Source organism: Leptonychotes weddellii, chromosome 10 (assembly GCF_054177405.1).
Source record: "Leptonychotes weddellii isolate Sample4059 chromosome 10, ASM5417740v2, whole genome shotgun sequence".
In the NCBI taxonomy this organism is placed as follows: domain Eukaryota; kingdom Metazoa; phylum Chordata; class Mammalia; order Carnivora; family Phocidae; genus Leptonychotes; species Leptonychotes weddellii.
In genome coordinates, this window is record NC_138378.1 from 58,911,210 (window position 1) to 58,931,452 (window position 20,243).

General features: G+C 38.7%; 1 protein-coding gene across 4 annotated transcripts in view; it reads right to left on the minus strand.

The window, feature by feature from the left end:
• Positions 1-14,178, minus strand: part of FSHR (follicle stimulating hormone receptor) — a 165,707-nt gene extending 151,529 nt beyond the window's left edge. For all 4 annotated transcript variants that reach the window (XM_081833529.1, XM_081833530.1, XM_081833527.1 and 1 more), the window contains exon 1: positions 13,922-14,178. In XM_081833529.1, the coding sequence (XP_081689655.1) occupies positions 13,922-14,073 (152 nt within the window). In that variant the 5' untranslated portion in view covers positions 14,074-14,178. The remainder of the gene's footprint in view (positions 1-13,921) is intronic.
• Between the last annotated feature and the right edge of the window lie 6,065 nt (positions 14,179-20,243).

Below are 20,243 nucleotides of genomic sequence, written 5' to 3' on the forward strand. Positions count from 1 at the left end.
GTAACATCATCAGCAAGGTTCATTCTCATTGCATGAAGACAGTTTAGAGAGTATTTACAGAGCTCTCCAATCCTTCATCATGCACTCCATTTCCACATAGCATTCACTTTTGTTAAGCCTTTATACCTACAGGAGATGACCTACTTGACCTGCTGACAGTTAATTATTTCTGAGGGACTGTCTTCATAGGAAATGTGGAAGGGGCAACAGAGAGTGGGAGTTAGCCCCACCAATCATCTCTCTCACAGGCATACACAAATTGCTCAAAGGGCTCTTGAACATTATTAGACAACTTCTGGTTATTTTGCAATTTATCACTGGAAATGGCCATTGACATTTACCTTTCAGTCCTCCTATTTATTCATGACCTTGCTCATTCATCTTCTGTGTGTGTCCTCTCTATTGAGTAGTTACTGAGTACCCACCCCTGGATGGCTGCAGGAGAGGGATGGAATGCTGGCCCTCAGAGAGCTTACTGTATTTGAGAGACAAGATAATATGTAAGTTTTACATTATGGATAACTCCAGAATTGTACATATATAAATTTAGATGAAGAGTTTAGATTGTTTTGCTTCAGAAGTTTTGAGTACAGGGGGGCCTCTTTGTCTTTTTTTCATGTTTAGTACAAAGACTGGGCATCTTTAAATTAGGTTTATCAGGAATATTAATTTCATTTCTGACACTGAGAAGCTAAATAACTTTGGGTTAGTTCTTCAATTACATTTATTTCCAAAATGGGAACAGTAATAGCTATAGTACAAGACTGTTTGGTGAGATAGTATGAGAAATAAACAGCATGGTGATATAGTAGGACTTCCTAGATGTCTGTTAAATTTGGTGTTTCCTTCTAGTTTTTACTTGCTTGAAGGGACTGTCATTTGTTCCTTCATGTATTTATTTGTTTTAGGATTTATTTATTTGAGAGAGAGAGAGAGAGAGAGAGACAGTGCAAGCTTGAGCAGGGAGGGACAGAGGCAGAGGGAGAGGGAGAGAGAGAATCTTAAGCAGAATCCCTGCTGAGCATGGAGCCAGACATGGGGCTCCATCCCAGGACCTTGAGATCATGACCTGAGCCAAAATCAAGAGTCAGTCACTTAACCGATTTAGCCACCCAGGTGCCCCGATTCATTCATGTATGTATTAAGTATCTACTCTGTACCAGGAACTATTCTACATGCTGGAATCCTTACCATCATGAAACTTTACTTCTACTTTCTAGTGGGTGAAAATAAATATATAACTAAAAACACTCAAATTGCCATAACCTTATGAAAGAAAAGGGTACTAGGCTAGAGGATTGCTACTATAGCAGAGTGGTCAAGGAAGGCCTCTCTAAGGAGGTAGCATTTTGGTAGACACTGGACAGATGAAAGACAATGAAGGGGAAGAAAAAGACATTATAGACAATGAAATGCAAGTGAAAAAAAGACTTAAGGTGGGAAAGAGCTTGGTGTATTGGAAGAGCAGAAAAGGCCCAAGGTAGCTAAGATTAGTAATGATGGGCAAGTGGGACATGATATGCACTATGCCTGTGGAAAGACAGGCAGAGGTCAGATCATGGAGTGCTTTGTAGCCATGGCAAAGCATAGAAGCTCAGCAAGGAAGGGATTTTGTTTGTTTTACTCAATATTGGATCTCTTGCACCTAGAACAGTGCCTGCCATAGGAAGTAACATGAAACATGGGTTGAATAAATTTTATTCCAAGTGCAATTCTAAGTAATTATATGTCATACTCTTTAAAACTTTATCTAGCTGCTGTGTGAGGGCTGGATTGTAGCTTTGAGTGGAACCAGGGGATAGAAGAGGTAGGGACTTTTACAGTAGTCCAGGCGAGAGACGATGGTGGTTTGAGCTGGAGTGGTAGTAGGGAAGATAAGAAGTGGAGACATTTGTGCTATATTTTAGGGGTCAGGTCTCTAGCACTTGGTGTTAGATTGGATTTGGGTGTGTGGGGGGCTGGGGATAGGTGCATTTCTGTAGATGATGAAGCTTGCGAGAGGAGATTCTGAGAGGTTTAGGGTAAGTGATTAATTGTACTATTTTCTACTTGTTTGGTTTTGAGATGCCAGTAAGAGATCTAAGTGGAGATGTCAAGGTTTCAGCTGGATATTACTTGCCTGGTGCTTAATGAAGAGGTTTTAATTGTAGGTGAAGTGATATTTAAAGCCACGGACTGGATGATATCCCTGCAGAGAGTACAGATGCATGAGAGAAGAGTGTCCAGATGAGGTCTGGGGAACTCCAACATTTAAAGATGGGGCAGCACTAAAGAACTCAGCACAGATCCAGGTCTGGCATGAGATGTAGGAGGAAGGCTAGTGTGGTGTCACAGAAGCTGGAAGTTCAAAGAGAAAACAGTTTCAAGCAAGAGGATGGTCAACTGTGTTGAGTGTTCCTGAGAGGCATGTAACATGTGGATAGGGGAGTGGCCATTGATTACATCTGGCACCTGAATTGTGTGGCATTCCTCTTATATTCAAATTTTTATTATTTATTTATTTATTTATTTTTTAAAGATTTTATTTATTTATTTGACAGAGAGAGACACAGCGAGAGAGGGAACACAAGCAGGGGGAGTGGGAGAGGAGAAGCAGGCTTCCCCGCGGAGCAGGGAGCCCGATGTGGGGCTCGATCCCAGGACCCTGGGATCATGACCTGAGCTGAAGGCAGTCGCCCAACCAACTGAGTCACCCAGGTGCCCCAAATTTTTATTTGAAAAATGATATAAGCACAGTATAAAACATACAGAAAATAAAGAAAAGTTTATTGGTACCTATGACAAGAAAATTTTCAGTGGTTCCTATGGGAAGAGAGCCAGATTGAGTGGGTTGAATAATGAGTGGAGATTCCTGAGAAGAGATGGCATAGTAAACAAATAACTAAATAACTATCCATTTCCTCTTGAAATCCCACTGAGGAGACAGTAAGCCGTTTTTTTAAAGGCTTTTTATAAAGCCCCAAAGCCTCCTGGGAGCTGGTGAGAAATGTAGACTTTCAGGCCCTACTGCAGCCTTACTGAACCAGAATCTGAATTTTCCCAATATATTCTTCTGATTTGCTTACACATTAAAGTTTGAGAAGTACTGACTTGGCAGACTCTAGAAAATGGAATCCTAAACCGGTGTGATTCACACTGCACGGTCCCTAAAACACTCAGGAATTGGAGGCATTGGTGTCCCTGCAAGTGGGAGTGGGGAGGAAATAGGGTCAGGTGGCTAACTAAAGAGGATTGGTCGAAAGATGAAGAGGCAGCCATACTTCCCACTTGGAGCAGTCAGGCAAGTGCTGGGTCCCCCTGAGCAAAACAGCAAAGGTTTATTCTTAAAAGAGAGTAGAATAGATAGTTCCTGAACTGGAGGACACCTGAGAATACTGATGGCAGCTGAGGCCCTAGCCCTTTTCCTTAGCTACCAGAATGCTGGCATAGGGCTTCACCCTTCGGGTAGAAGCTTGGGAAAATCTTATCCAGGGAATTTGACTAACCCCAGAGGCAAGATTTAGATACTGACTCAGCGATTTCCTATCTTAATAGCCTGCCATTTGTTTGTTTCTTTCCCTTCCTTCCTTCCTCCCTCCCTTCTTCCTATTCCTTCCCTCCTTCCTTGCTTCCTTTTCTGCTTTTGCTCTTCCCTTGGAATCTTACTGGAGAGCCCTGCTTCCAGAGGTACTTTGTAATATTCTCCAGAGCTACTTTGTAATTTTCCTATCTGGCTATCATAACTGTTTGTTCTTTTTCCTCTTGTCTCTAGTATATGTTTGGAGGAATCAGATGCCATTCCAAGACTGTATGTTCTTACTGAAGGAGCTCAACAGATTTTCACAATCAGGGTCCTGATAAGCAATTTTGCTACTGTATGTGGAATTTCAGATGACCTCTTTGCTGTTCACCATTTTGTCATATTTGCTTTCATTGCCTTTTCAGTTTGTTTTCGAAATTAAAAATGTGTTTCTTGTTGCATTTTCCACAGTCTCTCCCCCACCTCCAATATATTTGCTTAGAGAAATTCTACACAGCTTGCTCACAAAACAAACACCAATTAAATGAAGGTTTCTTTTGTTCCTGCCTTGACCAGAGATTAGCTTTGGTGGGTATATGACAGTGGTAAGGGTTTGGACCGACTCTCGATACTTGCTCAGGAGTTACCTGAGGATGACGTGATCATTCTTTTTCATTCACTTTGTTTTTCAATTCTAAAGCTAACATAGGCATGCAAAACAGCTTGAAATTTACACAAAAAGAAAATTGCTTACAAGTTCAGGAGCATAGAGGAATTCCTTCTTAGCGTCCCCCTTTTGCCAAAGTTGAAATTTTTAGGTTGTGTCATTTTCAGAAGAGACCTCAGGGCTTTGTCGAGACTAAGTCTATATGATTACCATATTTCAGAGACGACACTCAGCTTCTCGGGGGGAAACTGGCATACACAGTCTGTTGATTCATATACTCCTCTAACCTACTCTCTCCTGGTATCCACATAATAGCATTCGTGAACGCAGCCGCTTTGGGGAAAATTATAAAGTTGGCAAAGAAAACAGTGCAAACTAAGTTTTCCCTTTTGGTGCCATTTTCCACCTTCTGTATTATTTTCTTCTATCTCAATTCACAGGATACGGTCCCTTGCATTTTCACAATTTGAAAACTTCTAGTCACATTTAAATATTTGGACATCAGTCAATTAAACTTTACCATACATTTGCTGGTGTTCGTTTGCCATTCTCTTCCATTTAAGGTCTGAGTTCTCCTTGAAAAATAAAGCTAGGATTTTCTGACCTTTTAAAGATTAGACTGCTGTGGAAGTGGCCCTGCCTAACTCCTCAACCCTAGGTTGTCAGAAGGGCAAATCTAGATGGGACAGGAAGATGCCCAGCTTCTCACCCACTTGCCTCTGGCACGAAGCAATCAAGCATCTTCTCATTGGATTTTCCTGGGCATCCATTTCTTCCAGTTCACACAACCTGTGATTTCAGATTGCAACTTGCAAATAATTGTCAAATGATCGAGTTTGACAATGACTATTCTGGGTTCCCAGTAGGGATTTTGACTTTTGAGGGTAAAAGTGAGGAAAAACAGTATTGTCATTATTTCTTTGATGTTCTTCTCTTTGAACAGCTCCCCTGTTGATTCCTTTTTTCCCTGAGAGCCTAATACAGTGCCTTGTACAAATATAATCAAATATTTGCTGTTGAAAGAAAACCATGAAAAATGAGCATCTTTACTTTGGTCTCAAAAACTGAATAATACTGAAGTGTAACATACTTGAGGTTGGAGAAGGTAATAGTATTGGGTAGGAGAATAGAAGACCTATCTGGGAATAGAAAGTAGTGTATGAAGGAAAGAGTTAAGGGCATGGAAGATGAAAGAGAGGACAGGAGAGCTAATCTGAGGCCAAAACATGGAAGACCTTAATGTCCAACTCAGGACTTGGGACTTTTGTCCTAGCTCTGGATATTAGAGCCCACAGGGGAATTCAATGACAGCAAGAGCTCAGAGCCAGGAGCTGGGAGAGCAGATGATGGAAGGCACAGAAACCAGTTTAGAAACTGTTACTGTGAGATAGTAAGGAACACACAAGTAGAGGCAAGCCTGTCTTCCAGGGATGTGATCCATCACCTGAACCAAAATTTAGTAAACTTTATCAGAAGGGACAGAACATTTTAAACTGGAGCCACTCCTGAAAAATCTGGTGTTCCAGGCTGTGGCCCTTTCTTAAGAGGGGCCTTTCTTTTTCATGCCCTTCTTCTTCTGGGAAGACTGTGGATGAAATGTTCCGTGGTCTCCCATCAGCCCTCATCTATTGAGTTACAGTTATTGCTGGAGATGGGATCTCCCACAAATCTTTGTTTAAAACCCCTTTGCAAATTGAAAATAACAAGAGAGAGGGGTATCTGTGTGAGGTTTTCCATGCTGTATTTCAAAACAAAACTGTCTACTGAGCCTAAAGGAACCCTCCTCAACTCCTACCCCCGCCCCCCAAAATCCCACAGCTGAAATCACAGGAGTTGAGGAATTACATACCTGCTGGACTCTGAGACCTAGAAAAAGCTTATTGGCTTTGGGAAGATTGGTGCCTGAAGATGTTTGTCACATCGAAGCATTTTAGAATTGAATGAAACTTTGGCATTATTTTACTTCAAGTTTCCACCAATGTACTGATGAATTTTCTTTCTGATGCCCTCTATTAATTGATCTCTCTGTGTCACTTAAACTTAGCTGAGCTTTTTGGGTTCCTATTTTTTAGAGGTTTTCATCAAACTTGGCATTAGGGGGATACAGAAATTGGCTCATACTATTTTCCACTATTTCTAACATAGCATTCTGTGAAAGCTCAGTGTTAGCTCTTGCCGAAAAGGTCTGGGAGAAGTGATGAAAGAGTGGACTCAAGCTACTCCTAAGGCTAAAAATATCATTGAGTTCAAGGCTATGGCCAGGGTTTGGTTACTTTATTCTTTTTTTTTTTTTTGCACATCACTTGAAGTTTTTTAGATCAGTTGGCATATCCTGTAGGAAAGAACAAGGTAATGACATGTTCAGGTTGAAGACACAACACATGCTCTGAGATATTTCAGGGGAAGTCAGATTAAGAACAAACATTCAGATCTCATTATAATCAGATCCTAAGCAATTAAAAATAATTACTCTCTTTCCTAGCTGACCTTGTGGGATATATAAGCTAGAGTCTAGTCTAAACAAAGCTAAATTGGAGAGTCTAAATCTAACAGCTTAAAAAAAAGTATAGTCCAATCAACCATAGTGACTAGATAACCCAATAATGGCTGTGGGGAGGGATAATCAAAAGTTAAATGAATTTCCCATTTATTGCCAACATGTCTTGCTTCGGAAGCTTAGGCTTCTTTGGTAGAGGACTTGGGTGAGGAAGGACAGCTCTCACCTTTAGGGTAAACAAGGGATTTTATTATCACCAAGCTAGTGGAATTTTGCTGTCTCAAACCCCTACTCTTCAATTGCTGATAATGACTGTAAATTATAGCTCTCAGCCAATTCTCAGGGTAGAGTTCATCTTGTATTTTAAAGGATTCTTTCCCTGCAATATAATTTCGACTTCTTCCCTTTCAAGGTACTGCATTATATAGCTCTCCCTTTAGTCATTTTTCTGATTCCTCCACAGGGAATATAAACCTCCCTTACCCCCAGCCCAATTAAATTCCAAATGTTGGACATACATATACCGTTTCTCACTAAAGTAGGTGCAAGATTTTGTTTTGAGAGAAAGGATTATGTATTCATTAGCATGAAAACTGTGCTGTTTGTTTCTTTCAAAGAAATATATAAACAAGACAGTAGGAGTCTGTGGATATGGGCACCAGGGGTAATCTTCACAGTGGGATGTTTGGTTTGATATCCAGATAGAACTACAGTAATCAAAGCACATCTGGGGAACACAGGAAACCTCACATTCAGGGTTTGGAATCTGACCTTAATTGGCAAAAATTATATTTCTTTGAACATTTCTGCCTGGCTTAAAGTGATTTTGTTTAGGCAATGTCATTTATCTTTTCAATATTCTTGTTAGGTATAGAGAGGCAAGTATTATTACTTATGTCAGGAGAATTGAGTGACGTGTTTAGAATTCAGAATGTTCAACTTTTTAACTTAGGAGATTTGTTTCTGATCTTTGTATTTTTCTGAATAAATTAATTGATTCTAGAATGATATACAGGCATTTTCTTAAAAGAAACACATAAAAAAGGCAAGGAAAATAAGAAAACTATCAAATCCTATAGTAGTTCACCGCAGGGAGGGCAATAATCATCTTTTATAAGAATCTTTTCCTTAGTACTGAGGAATGGAGCAAATAAACAGATGTAATTCCCCCTGATTTATTGTATCATTTGTTCTACACCCAGAACATACATTGCATCGAACCAGGCACAATAAAGAATACAAAAGAAATTTTCACTACAGTGGAGGAAAAAGGACACACATGGAAAAATAAGGACAAAGTAAGAAATTAAGTGTGAAATGAACTGTACTAGCATTCAGATTAAATAAAGATGAAGTGATCAGGGAAGACTTCATCAAGGAGGCAACCTTGGAGCAAGATGATGATAAGTAGGTAGGATTTCAAGAGTCAAGAAAGAAGAAACTGAGGATAGTATAAACAGGAGGCAGAACATGAAGACACAGGGAGGCAGAAATACACAAACTGAACTTAAGAGTGAGTCTTCCTCAGCCTTGCAGAGTGGACGGCTCCTGTTGGAAGGCAGGGATAGGCAGTCAGAAAAATGAGCCACTGAGTGGGATTTTTGAATGGGGGATCATAACTTGGTGGCAATGGTATTTTATGGAGAAAAATTCAATGACAGTGTGCAGGCTGGTTTGGAGAAGAGAGAGATCAATTGATTGAAAGGAGATAAAGTAGGACATAATTATACAATCCTGGCTTTAGATATTCAGGGCCCAAACCGATGACGGCAATGAAGAAAGAATTACTGATGGGGTACCTCGGTGGCTCAGTCGTTTGAGCTTCTGATTCTTGATTTCTGCTCAGGTCATGATCTCAGGGTTGTGAGATCAAGCCCCCTGTTGGGCCCCACACTCAGCGGGGAGTCTGCTTGAGATTCTCTCCTTCTCCCTCTGCCCCTTTCCCTACTTGCATGTGCACACTCTCTTTTTCAAATAAATAAAATCTTTAAAAAAAAGAATTACTGGTAGTAGCAATATGAAGGGAGTATATAAAACTGATTGGATATGGGGAATCAAGAAAGTGAGCCATCGATACTCAACAAATCCAGAAGACAGGAGGGGTTTTTACTAGTCTTGTAATCCATTGTTTTATCTTTCCTTTCTTCACCTCAGTATAAGTAACACCTAGTTTCCCCGTGGCTATAGTCTTCGCAACCATCTTCTTTATGAGAAACACTACATTCTTAAACAGCAGCTTCTCAGGCATAAAGCCCTGAAAACCCAGCCCAAGATTTGCCTGCAGCTGATACTGAGCACTGAATTGGGAGTCAGGAGGTCCAGGTTGCAGTTCAGACTTGACAAAGGATTCATTCTGGTGGCTGGTGTTGGATAGACCAGCCTTTGGAGTAGCCTTTCTTAGAGTGTGTTCTGCAGAATATTAATCCCAGAATATGCTTTCAGAGGAAAAAAATGCACAATTAAACTTGTTTACAAACATCTAAAGCTCCATTTCCCTTTTGAAGATCACAGAACTTAATTGGCACAGTAAAAGTCTTCCCTTTTGGCCCACAGTGCTGATACATCCCTCAGAACTAAGGAAAGACTAAAGTAGCTCCTAGCTAAACAATAATCTGTGATTCTGGAATGAGGTGAGTGATCTAAACCAAAGCAGCAAAACAAGGAATAAAAGGCAAAGGGAGAAATTAAAAAATATATATATATAATTAGATAATTAAAATTAAGGGCGGGTCATTTGAGATTGCAATGAGATACGGGAACTTGATACGAACAGAGGGGTCAACACATGCCTATAATAAAATCTCAGTGCAGATCTCCCTGAGTCAACAGGGACCACCAGTGGACCCTTTTCTCCTCTTAGTATTGTGGTCATCTGACCCTGCTGAAGAGAAAGATAGCTGTACCTGTGTGGTCACTTAGAGCTAAAATTTAAGATTTTGAATGGGTGTTCACATTCTCCTTAGAAATTGTAACTCCAGGAAGAATAAAGCAAGATCAAAGTGTCCTTTCTAGATTCACTGTCTCCAATTGAAACTGAGTTTCTAGGATAAGTCAGAAATCAAAACTCCTCTGTGGTCAGAATGAAACTTCCCTGAGTTCTTGGCAAATATTGAAAGCCTAAAAGAACACATTTTCTTACTCAGAAGATAAGTGCACAGAGAGTAAGTGCTCCAGCCACGGGAGGAGGAGATTATTCTCAAGTAAGTAGGAGATTATAAACTATCTCAAGAGTTACAAAGATCTCTATATCAATTGTTGAGAGCATTCTCATACCTCTTGATCCATTTGGTCATCATGAATGCCCTCTGTGGTGTTTTTTCCCTAGTGTTTGACAGATGACCACAGCAACGACAAGCATTACCACCACCACCTGAGAGGCATGGCCCTAGGTGTTAAATAATCATTGTCCCATACAGTCCTTACAGCAACTCTTTGAGAAAGGCTAACATTACAGTTTCTATTATACAGCCAAGAGCCCATGTGGTAGAGCAATCATAGCCTGGGTTCGGACTTTAGTCTCTTGGATTCTAAAGACTATACCATCTCTGACTTGTCAAAAACAGTAAAAGCCCGCCTGTGAATATTGCCTTAGGATTCCCTCCGTTCCTGCCCCAGCTCACCTAGTTCAGTACTTTCTCCGTGGTGCCATGTTGTTTCAGGCTGCCTCAACCCCACTTAAACCAGTAAGATTTAGCTGCTTTTAGCTATAGTCTAAATCAGAAGTGGGTTAAGAGATAGCCTGTGGGTCAAAGGGGGCCTACCTTCTGTTTTTCTGTGGCTCATGAGCTAAGACTATTTTTCACCTTTTACATGATAAAAAAAAAAAGTCAAAAGAATATTTTGTGACATGCAACCATGATATAAAATTCAAATTTCAGTGGTGAAAATAGTTTTTGTTGGAACGCAGCCATGTTTATTCATTTCCGTTTTGTCCATGGCAGCTTTCATACAACTGTGACAGTGGAGTACTTGCAGTAGAGACTTATGGCCCGTAAAGCCTAAAGTATTTATTACTGGCTCTTAACCGAAAAACTGCTGACCTCTGGGCAAATTCTAAGGGACATCTTTGTTTGAAGAGGAACAAATGAAAGGAGTCAGAGGCTTTCATTAAACACAGCATAGAAAAGAGGTAGGAACCCAGGCTCAAGTTTGGATTCCAGGTGTGCCGTCTTGGAGCCACAGGGCTGACAGCGTCCAAGCTGCTGAACTTTTGGGCTCCTTGGTTTGTCTCATGTGAAAAACGGAGCAACAATACCAAACTTGCAGTTCTGCTGTGAAATTTTCATAAAGTATTTTGTGTAAAGCTTCAGGCAAATGGTATGGGCCCTTCAGTAAATGGAAAGTACCTGCCTGTTGATGGTGCTTTCCTGTTGCTTTGGTGTTAATATTAACATGGGCGGATGGTTGGGAATTAGAAATCTCTCGTGATAGCTGACATATATATAAAATGAAAGTGCTTCAAGGTAGATGGAATGATAGGATAAATTGTACATGGTAAGATGTAGCAGTTGTTTACCCCTGGGTGAATCTGACTAACAATGAAGCTGTGATGTGTTGACGGGTTAAGCAGTTGCACTCCCTGAAGCCTGGCTATTCCGTCCACCTCCATCTGATGTGATCATCATTAAAGTCAACACCCAAATGCAGAAGACTGCAAGGTGAATTAGAAATAATGTAGTTGAATAAGCCATTTCATCTTTCCTCTGCCAGTGTTCCAGATAAACCCAATCCAATTCTTTTAAAAAACAAAAATAAAAATAATTGTTCTTGCATTCTAACTCAACATCTGAGTTCTAGTTCACTTGGCATTTTATCTGCTCTTCGATGATGAACAAACTAACCTCAAAAATATCCTCAAATAATTTTTTTACACCGTACGACTAAAGCAACATTTATCTTCTTTTCCTCTATATACCTTGCCCAGAAGATTGCAAAGTTGAACTCTAGAATGGCCCAACTCACACCCTATTAATGAGTGTGCAGAGAAAAGAATCTTCTCAAGATTAGATAAACTCTCAAGCAACTGTACTCACTCCTGGGTGGTTTTTGGGGAGGGGGGATGCCAATAACAGGCAAATATTTTCTTTCCCCTTCTTAGTTTTATGCAACTTTGTCCTCTAGTATATACACCTAAGGAAGGGGTTCACCCAGAGCTAGGCTTTGTCAAGAGTGACAAACACACGCTCTCCTACAATCTCTTTCTCAGTTGCAAAGTGCTCTTGGGCAGAGACATGTTTTAGTCATTTATATCTTAGTATGAATTATTTTTAAAAAATCATACTCCTGCTCCTCCCACACTATGCACACATACTTCCTGAAGTTTGAGGTTTGGGAATGGATTTTCTTTTTTTTCCTCCCTTCTTCCCTTCTTTTCTTTCCTTCTTCATGTTTTTTATGCAGAATGAAAAAAAAAATCTCTCTTCTGGTAAAGAGATGTCAGAAAGTCGATGGCCTAGTGCAGAAGGGAGTTTAGGATGGATGAGTATCACCCTAAAATTAAACCTTGTTAGGGGTTGTCTGCTCTAGCAGTTGGTTGGCACTGCTTGGCTCATCCAGAAACATTGGAAGAAGTAGAGAGGTAGAAATGGCTATGTTTGTGAGGGAGCTATATCTTATAGTGTTAAAAATAATCCAACCAACTGGTTGTATTAAAACCACTTTAGAACTCAGAAACCTGAGGTTCAGAAGGGGTTAAGCAATCATTCAAAGTTGCTTAGGAGCAAGTGACTTCTTAGAGGAGCTCAGGTGCATTGACCTTCTCCTGTGTTTGTGATGACCTAATAAACCAGACTGTGCATAGGCACATTCTTCCCCATAGTCAGGAATAGTTGTGTTATTGGAAGCAGTGTAGCCAAAACACAAAGCTGACTAGTTATTTTCTCTGCCACTGCAGCCGCCTCTGGATAGGAACTGAGGACTTGAGATATCCAGGGGAAAAGTAGCAAGCATAACTAACCAAGCGTGTGACCATTTGTCTCTGAGTGACCATCTGAAAGGCACCACCATGTTTGAGTGTAGCTTTGGTAATTGTGAACTGAAAAGTTGGCCATACTCTGAAGTCAAATAAGAGTCGTCCTTAGCTTTATGGGACCAAGAGTGAAACAGGCTTCCAGAATAGTGGCTTCTCTTTAAAATCCTTGGAATAAATACATGGACTATATCTACAACTTCTGAGCCTAACAACTTGCTCATACTGAGGGGAAGGAGAAATTGGACAGTCAGAATAGGGTTTGGTGGAAAGAACAGTAGACTATGAGTCAAAAGACCTGATTTCTCGTTTTGGCTGTGCCTTGACTCACTGTAAGAGATCAGACAAATCTCTTGACTCTCTGGACCCCAGATTCCTCATTTGTAAAATGAAGAGATAGAGTGAAATGATGTCTAAAGATCTTGTCCAACTCTCAGAGTCTATCAACTTCTTATTAAAATAGTTCAGTGAAATTCTGAAGTTGTGACTCACATTTTCCCAGCTGTAGGAAAGATGATGCTATATTTTTCCTGCTCACTCTGCCTCCCCTTTTCTTTCTTCCATTCTTCACACCCCTTCCCCTCTCCTCCAACTCCCTGTTTCCCCAGGAAGCAGAACCTCAGTTCAGGAATTATTTGCTGGTGCCTCCAAAGTGACAGTGACTCGTGCCTTCTTGAAATTCAGCATCTTTAGGAGACACGTTGTACATGCCACTTAAATCACAACTGTCTTTCTGCCTCTAATTCCAGGTCTTTAAAGTTTCTAGTTTTTCAGGGCACCTGGGTGGCACAGTTAAGCGGCTGCCTTTGGCCCAGGTCATGCAGGGTCCTGGGATTGAGCCCCACGTTGGGCTCCCTGCTGAGCAGGGAGCCTGCTTCTCCCTCTCCCTCTCTCTGCCGCTCCCCTTGCTTGTACTCTCTCTCTCTCTAATAAAAAATAAAAAATCTTAAAAAAAAAAAGTTTCTAGTTTTTCTTAGTTTTACTTTTCCAGTTCCACCAAAGACAGTATGGAACCCAAGAGCAAATGTGTTGAAAAGACTCAAACATCTTCTTTTTGCCTTTGCATTGAGCTTTCCACATTGCCCTTTTCTGGCAGCTGCTGAGACAAACTCTAAGATCCTGGGAGAGCTGCAAGCAGGGATGTTAGACTGGGGGAGTCTGTTTTATTCAAGCCTTTGGTCAGGGCAGAAATAGTTCAGCCCGACAGTTATCAGCCTAATGTGAAAATAGTAATAGCATACAACACACAAATCCAGCGCCTCCGTTGTTCCCGCTGCTTCTGATACTCACAGTTCAACGGCATTCCTGGGGAGGTCGGAGGGAATCTCTGTCACCTTGCTCTCTTGGCAGAGGAAAACCCTGTGAGAGCAGTGACAGATCCGATGATGACATCCTGAGCCTAAGCTCAGGAATGCCAGCAAGGTGACCAGGAGCAAGGCCATACTTATTCATCCATCCACCTGCTTTCTTCCTGCATCCGCAGAGAAGAATCTCCACAGATTTCAGAAGCTCCACACAGCGCCCTTATGAGAAGAGATCTGCCAGGGTCATGTGACCCAGCAGGGGATTTTTTTTTTTTTTTTGGTCACTTCCAGACAAATAGCAAAATTCTTGCATGTCAGTAGTGATTTCCGGGGCAAGATAAGCTACTCTCTTATCCTTCTCTATTGGATTTCTTCCACCCTGACCCAAGGAAGACAGGAAATAGAACCTTGATGCATGTCTGGAATAGTTTACATTAATTATACCTTAGAAATGTCCCTGCTGATCACCTCTCTTCAAGAAAGTGCTATGATTGACTTCCTCCAAAAGGACATGACTTACAGTGTGAAACATCAATAAGAGTGTCACTCGGTGAGGGGTGGAGACTCGTTTCCAGTCTTGGCATCAACATCTTCCTCCAGCCCACTTGGTATAAAACCAGAACTTCTGGATTGTAGTCATGAGTCCTCTTTCTTGCTGTAATTAATAACCAAAAATGATGTTGCTTAGAAGACAGATGGGTGGGCTAGTGAGTTCTAGGCAGATATTCCCCAGGGAGAAGGCACCTCTGAGAGGGTGTCCACAGAGATAATTGACTTACCTGAGTGATTTGAGGCACTGACTGTTTTCACTGTGGATTTAGTGGACACTCTACCCTCTGTTGTGGATCCTTTCTGGCTTCTATCATTTTCAGGCTCAGAAGATTACATTTGCCTTTGGGACACTGGCACGAATGAATTTATTCAATCTATGCTTTTAAGTTAATTTTAAATGGCCCCTTTAGGTGACTGTCCTGGTAGTTTGATTTGGCATTCTCAATCTTCTTGATGGTGCGGGATCTGGAAACATTTGGTAACACTTTCAGGAAAGTGGCCTTTTATTTCCAACTACAGACTCTATGAAGATTAAAAGGCAGAATATTTTCCTAAGATACTGCCTCCAATTTATTACTTGCTAAAATTAGTTTCAACACTATCTTTAAATAATTAGTTGCATAAAATTGAGTTAGGTGAAATTACTAAATGTATGTACTTTTCCCTCTCCTCCCTCCTTCCCCCTACCTCACCAAAGAATAAAGACTTACAATGAAAGGATTAAATTATCTTTAAGGGAAAACAGACGGAAGTGACTCTTAGGGTGAAACTATTCCCTAGCTTCCTCTGGGAGCTACTGATTCATTCTAATTCCAGTACTAGAAGATCAGGGCAGTATTTATATGGACTCTCTATGGTTCCAGTTTTGGCTAACATGAATAGTTAAATTATTTCACTCAACAGTTGATCCACAGAATAATAATCTTTCAGATATGGAAGGGATTTAATGAAATCAGCCAACTAATGCTTGCAAGTTGACTCTCAAATATTCACAGTAATTTAAAGGGATTTACCTACCTATGCTTGACTAACTCCAGTGATTAAAAAAAAACCCCAAAACTCATTACCAGTTGAAACTCCCACCCATACCTCTGCCCACAAATCCCCACTTAGAGTTGTAGAACTCCAATTGTTAAATTAGACCTTCTATAACGAGCACAAATCTTTTTAAAATTGAGATTTTGATTTTAAAACTACATCATATTCACAACTTACAGCACATAAATAAAATAAATGTAACTTATTAAGCAAAATAAATAGTTGTGGCCTGAAGAAATGGGACATAACCAATGCCACTGCATCTACTTAGTTGCTCCTTCCAATTTCCTCTGGTGTTCCTATGCCTAGAAGTGACCACTAATGTGATTTTTGTGCTTTAAAATTTTTAAAAATTTTATCACTAAACTGTGCATCTCCAAACAATACATTGCATGATTTTGCTTGTTTTCTGATTTTATACAAAACTTATCAGTCTTTAAGTAGTCTTTTGTTACTTGCTATTTTACACTAACTTTGTATTTTTTTATTTTCCTTTTTTAATTTATTTTTTAAAATTTAAACTCAGTTAATTAACATATAATGTATTATTAGTTTCAGAGGTAGAGTTCAGTGATTCATCAGTCTTATACCCAGTGCTCATTACATCACGTGCCCTCCTTAATGTCCATCACCGGTTACCCCATTCCTCCCCTACCCCCTTCTCCTTTGGCAACCCTCGTTTGTTTCCCATGATTAAGAATCTCTTACAGTTTGTCTCCTCTGATTTCGTCTTGTTTCATTTTTCCCTCCTTTCCCTATGATCCTCTGTTTTGTTCTAACTTGGCATTTTTAGGAACCACCCATTTATTTTATAGGTAGCTGTAGTTAATTTTCATTACTATATAATATTCCATTGTATAAATATGCTATAACTTATGTCTTCATTCTCATGTGATCTATCTTTATCCTGAGATCAGGAAAATATTCTGCTTTTTTTTTTTCCTAAAAATTTTATAGTTTTGCCCTGCACATTTAAGCCTTTAATCTGTTTGACAGTGGTAATTATATGTAGTGTGAATCAGGAACTCAATTTCATTGTTATCCAGTGACTTAGGATTTTTATCCACATGAGTGAACAATTGTCTCAGAACCATTTATTGAATAGACCCTTTCCCCCCTCATCTGCAAAAATATTTTTCTCTTATCTCAGTAACTATTTTGCATGGGTTTTTGTTTAAGCTCTTTTATCATCCATTGTCCTTTTTATCTGCCACCAGAGCTGTACTTAATTACTTGAAACTTAAGTCTTGATAAGTCTTGATATATGATATATTATAAGAAAATACCTTTCTCTTATTTCTTATAGTAGTATCTTGCCTATTTTGGACCTTGGTTATTCCATATGAATTTTAGAATCAGCTTTTAAACTTGAAAAAACTTTGATAGAGTTTTGTTTGGAATTACATTGATTGTATAGATTAATTTTGAGAAAAAAAATGTCACCTTGAAGATACTACATCTTCCTATTCCTAATTGTGGTATATCATCATCTTTCTAGGGCCTTCATTAATGTCTCTCAGTAAAGTTTGATACTTTCTCTATAAAGGTCTTAATATCTTAAATTTATTTCTAGATAACATTTACATTTTTTTGCTATTGTAAATATCAATATTTAAAATAACACTTTATGTTGGTTATCACATGGTAAAAATGCAATTGATTTTAGGATATTTACCTTATAAAATTTATCTTATACATAATTGCCTTACTGCATTTCTATATAGAATATCATTCACATCTAAACAATCACATATATGTAATATGTATATTATGTATGTAATATGTACATATGAGTCTGTTTCTTCTTAAGTCCTTCCTTCCTTCCTCCCTGTTTTTCTTTCTCTCTCTCCTTCCCTCCCCTTTCTTCTCCCTCCTTCCTTCTCTGTTCCTTTTCCTCTCCATCTCTCTTTTTTTTCTTTCCTTCTTTTTCTTTTCTGGTTAGGATACCGAGGGCAATGATGATTAGAAGTTTATGGTGAGCATTATTGTCATGTTCCTGCTTTTAAAGAAAATATTTTCTTATTTTTCACTACTCAGATAATTTTTGTTATAGACTTTTGGTGCATACCAGGATAGATATCATGTTAAAGATCTTAGAAAAGTTTTCTAAGAGTTTCTTTCTTAGTATTAATGGAGATCAATATTGTTGAATGCCTTTCTCTCCATTTGTTTCCCCTCCCAATGTATTAATTTGTTGACTTATGATAATTTTATACTTAAACTACTCATATTCTTAGGAATAACAAACTTGGTTATGATTAATTGTCATTTTATACACTGATTTGATTACCCAATGTTTCATTTAGGATTTTGGCATCTATGCTTATAAGTAATCCATAATTTAGTAATGAGTAATTTTTAGTGAGAAATGTTATTTCTAACTTATGTTGTCCCTATGTGGTTTGCTATCAAGGATGTATTTGTCTCATAGACTGAGTTGCAAAATGATCTGTTATTTTGTTCTTAGGAAAAAACTGTTACAGATTGGAATAATCTATTCCTTCAATGTATAGCTTTACCTGTCTGTAAGACCATCTAAGCCTGGTTTTATATTGTGTGTGTGTGTGTATTAAATATATGAATTCAATTTTTAAAAATTGTTATTGGACTATTTGGGCTTCCTATTTTTTCTTAAACTTTTTGTTATAATTTTTTTAAAGAAATTTGCTCTTTAATTTGTTTTAAAATTTATTGTCATAAAGATTTTTAGGATTTTCTCTGAAATATTTTTAAAACAATTTTATTTCTGTCCATTTAATTTTATTGAAGTACAATTGACACATAATGTTACATTAGTTTCAGGTACAACATGATTCAACCACTGTTATTCTATGCTCACCATAGCTGTAGCTACCATCTTTTACCATACAATGCTATTATAATACCATTGACTATATTCCCTTTTTTGTACCTTTCATCCTTCATAATTATACATTCTATAACTAGAAGCCTGTACCTCCCACTTACCTTCACCCATTTTTGCCATTCTCCCACCCCCTTGCCTCTGTTAGCCATCAGCTTGTTCTCTTTATTTGTGGGTCTGTTAACATTTTTTGTTTGTTCATTTGTTTTTTAGATTCCACACATGAGTGAACTCATAGGGTATTTGTCTTTCTCTGACTTATTTCACTTAGTATAATACCCTCTAGATCCATCCATGTTGTCACAAATGGCAGGATCTCATTCTTTTTTATGGCTGATTAATCTCGATTACACATATATACCACATTTCTTTATTTATCATCTATTGATGGACATTTGGATGGCTTCCATATATTAGCTATTGTAAATAATGCTAAAATAAACATGGTACATCTATCTTTTTTTTTAAGATTTTATTTATTTATTTGACGGAGAGAGAGAGAGAGCACACAAGCAGGGGGAGCAGTAGAGGGAGAGGGAGAAGCAGGCTCCCCGCTGAGCAGGGAGCCCCATGTGGGGCTTGATCCCAGGACCCTGGGATCATGATCTGAGCTGAAGGCAGACTCTTAACCATCTGTGCCACCCAGGCACCCCTATCTTTTTTTAATTAGTGCTTTTGATTTCTTTGGAAAAATGCCTGGTAATAGAAATATAGGATGGTATATTATTTCTATTTTAATTTTTTGAGGAATCTCCATACTGTTTTCCACAGTGATTGAACCAATTTACATTCCTACCAACAGTGCAAGAGAGTTCCTTTCTCTCCACATCTTTGCCAACATTTGTTAGCTCTTGTCTTTTGATACTAGCCATTCTGACAGGTATAAGGTGATATCTCTTGGTGGTTTTGATTTGCATAATTATTAGTGATGCTGAGCATCTTTTCATGTATTTTTTGTATGTCTTCTTTCGAAAAAGGTGTATTCAGTTCCTTGCCCATTTTGCAATTGGATTGTTTCTTTGGTGTTGAGTTTTATAAGTTTTTTAAAATATATTTCGGATATTATCCTCTTACTGAATATACCACTTACAACCATATTCTCCCATTCAGTACAGTGCCATTTCATTTTTTAATGGCTTTCTTTGCTGCACAAAAGCTTTTTATTTTGACATAGTCATAATATTTTATTTTTGCCTTTGTTTCCCTTGTCTGAGTGGACTTAACTAGAAAAATGTTGCTAAGGCTAATGTCAAACACATTACTGCCTATGTTTTCATCTAGGAGTTTTATGATTTCAGGTCTCATACTTAGGTTTTTAATATGTTTTGAGTTTATTTTTGTGTATCATATTAGAAAGTAGTCCAGCTTCATTCTTTTGCATGTAGGTGTCCAGTTTTCCCAACACCACTTATTGAAGAGACTGTCTTTTCCCCCATTATATATTTTTTCCTCCTTTATCATAGATTAATTGACCATGTAAGTGTGAGTTTATTTCTGGGCTCGCTATTCCGTTCCATGGTTTTATGTGTCTATTGTGTGCCAGGATCATACTGTTTTGATTATTATAGCTTTGTAGTATGCTTGAAACCTGGAATTGTGGTACCTCCAGCTTTGTTCTTCTTTTTCAAGATTGTTGGCTATTTGGAGTCTTTTGTGGGGTTCCATTCAAATTTTAAGATTATTTATTCTAGTTTTGTGAAAAATACTATTGGTATTTTGATAGGGACTGCATTGAATCCATAGATTGCTTTGGGTAGTGTGGACATTTTAACAACATTAATTTTTCTAATTCATAATAATGGTCTGTCTTTTCATTTGTGCCATCATCAGTTTCTTTCATTAGTGTTTTACTTTT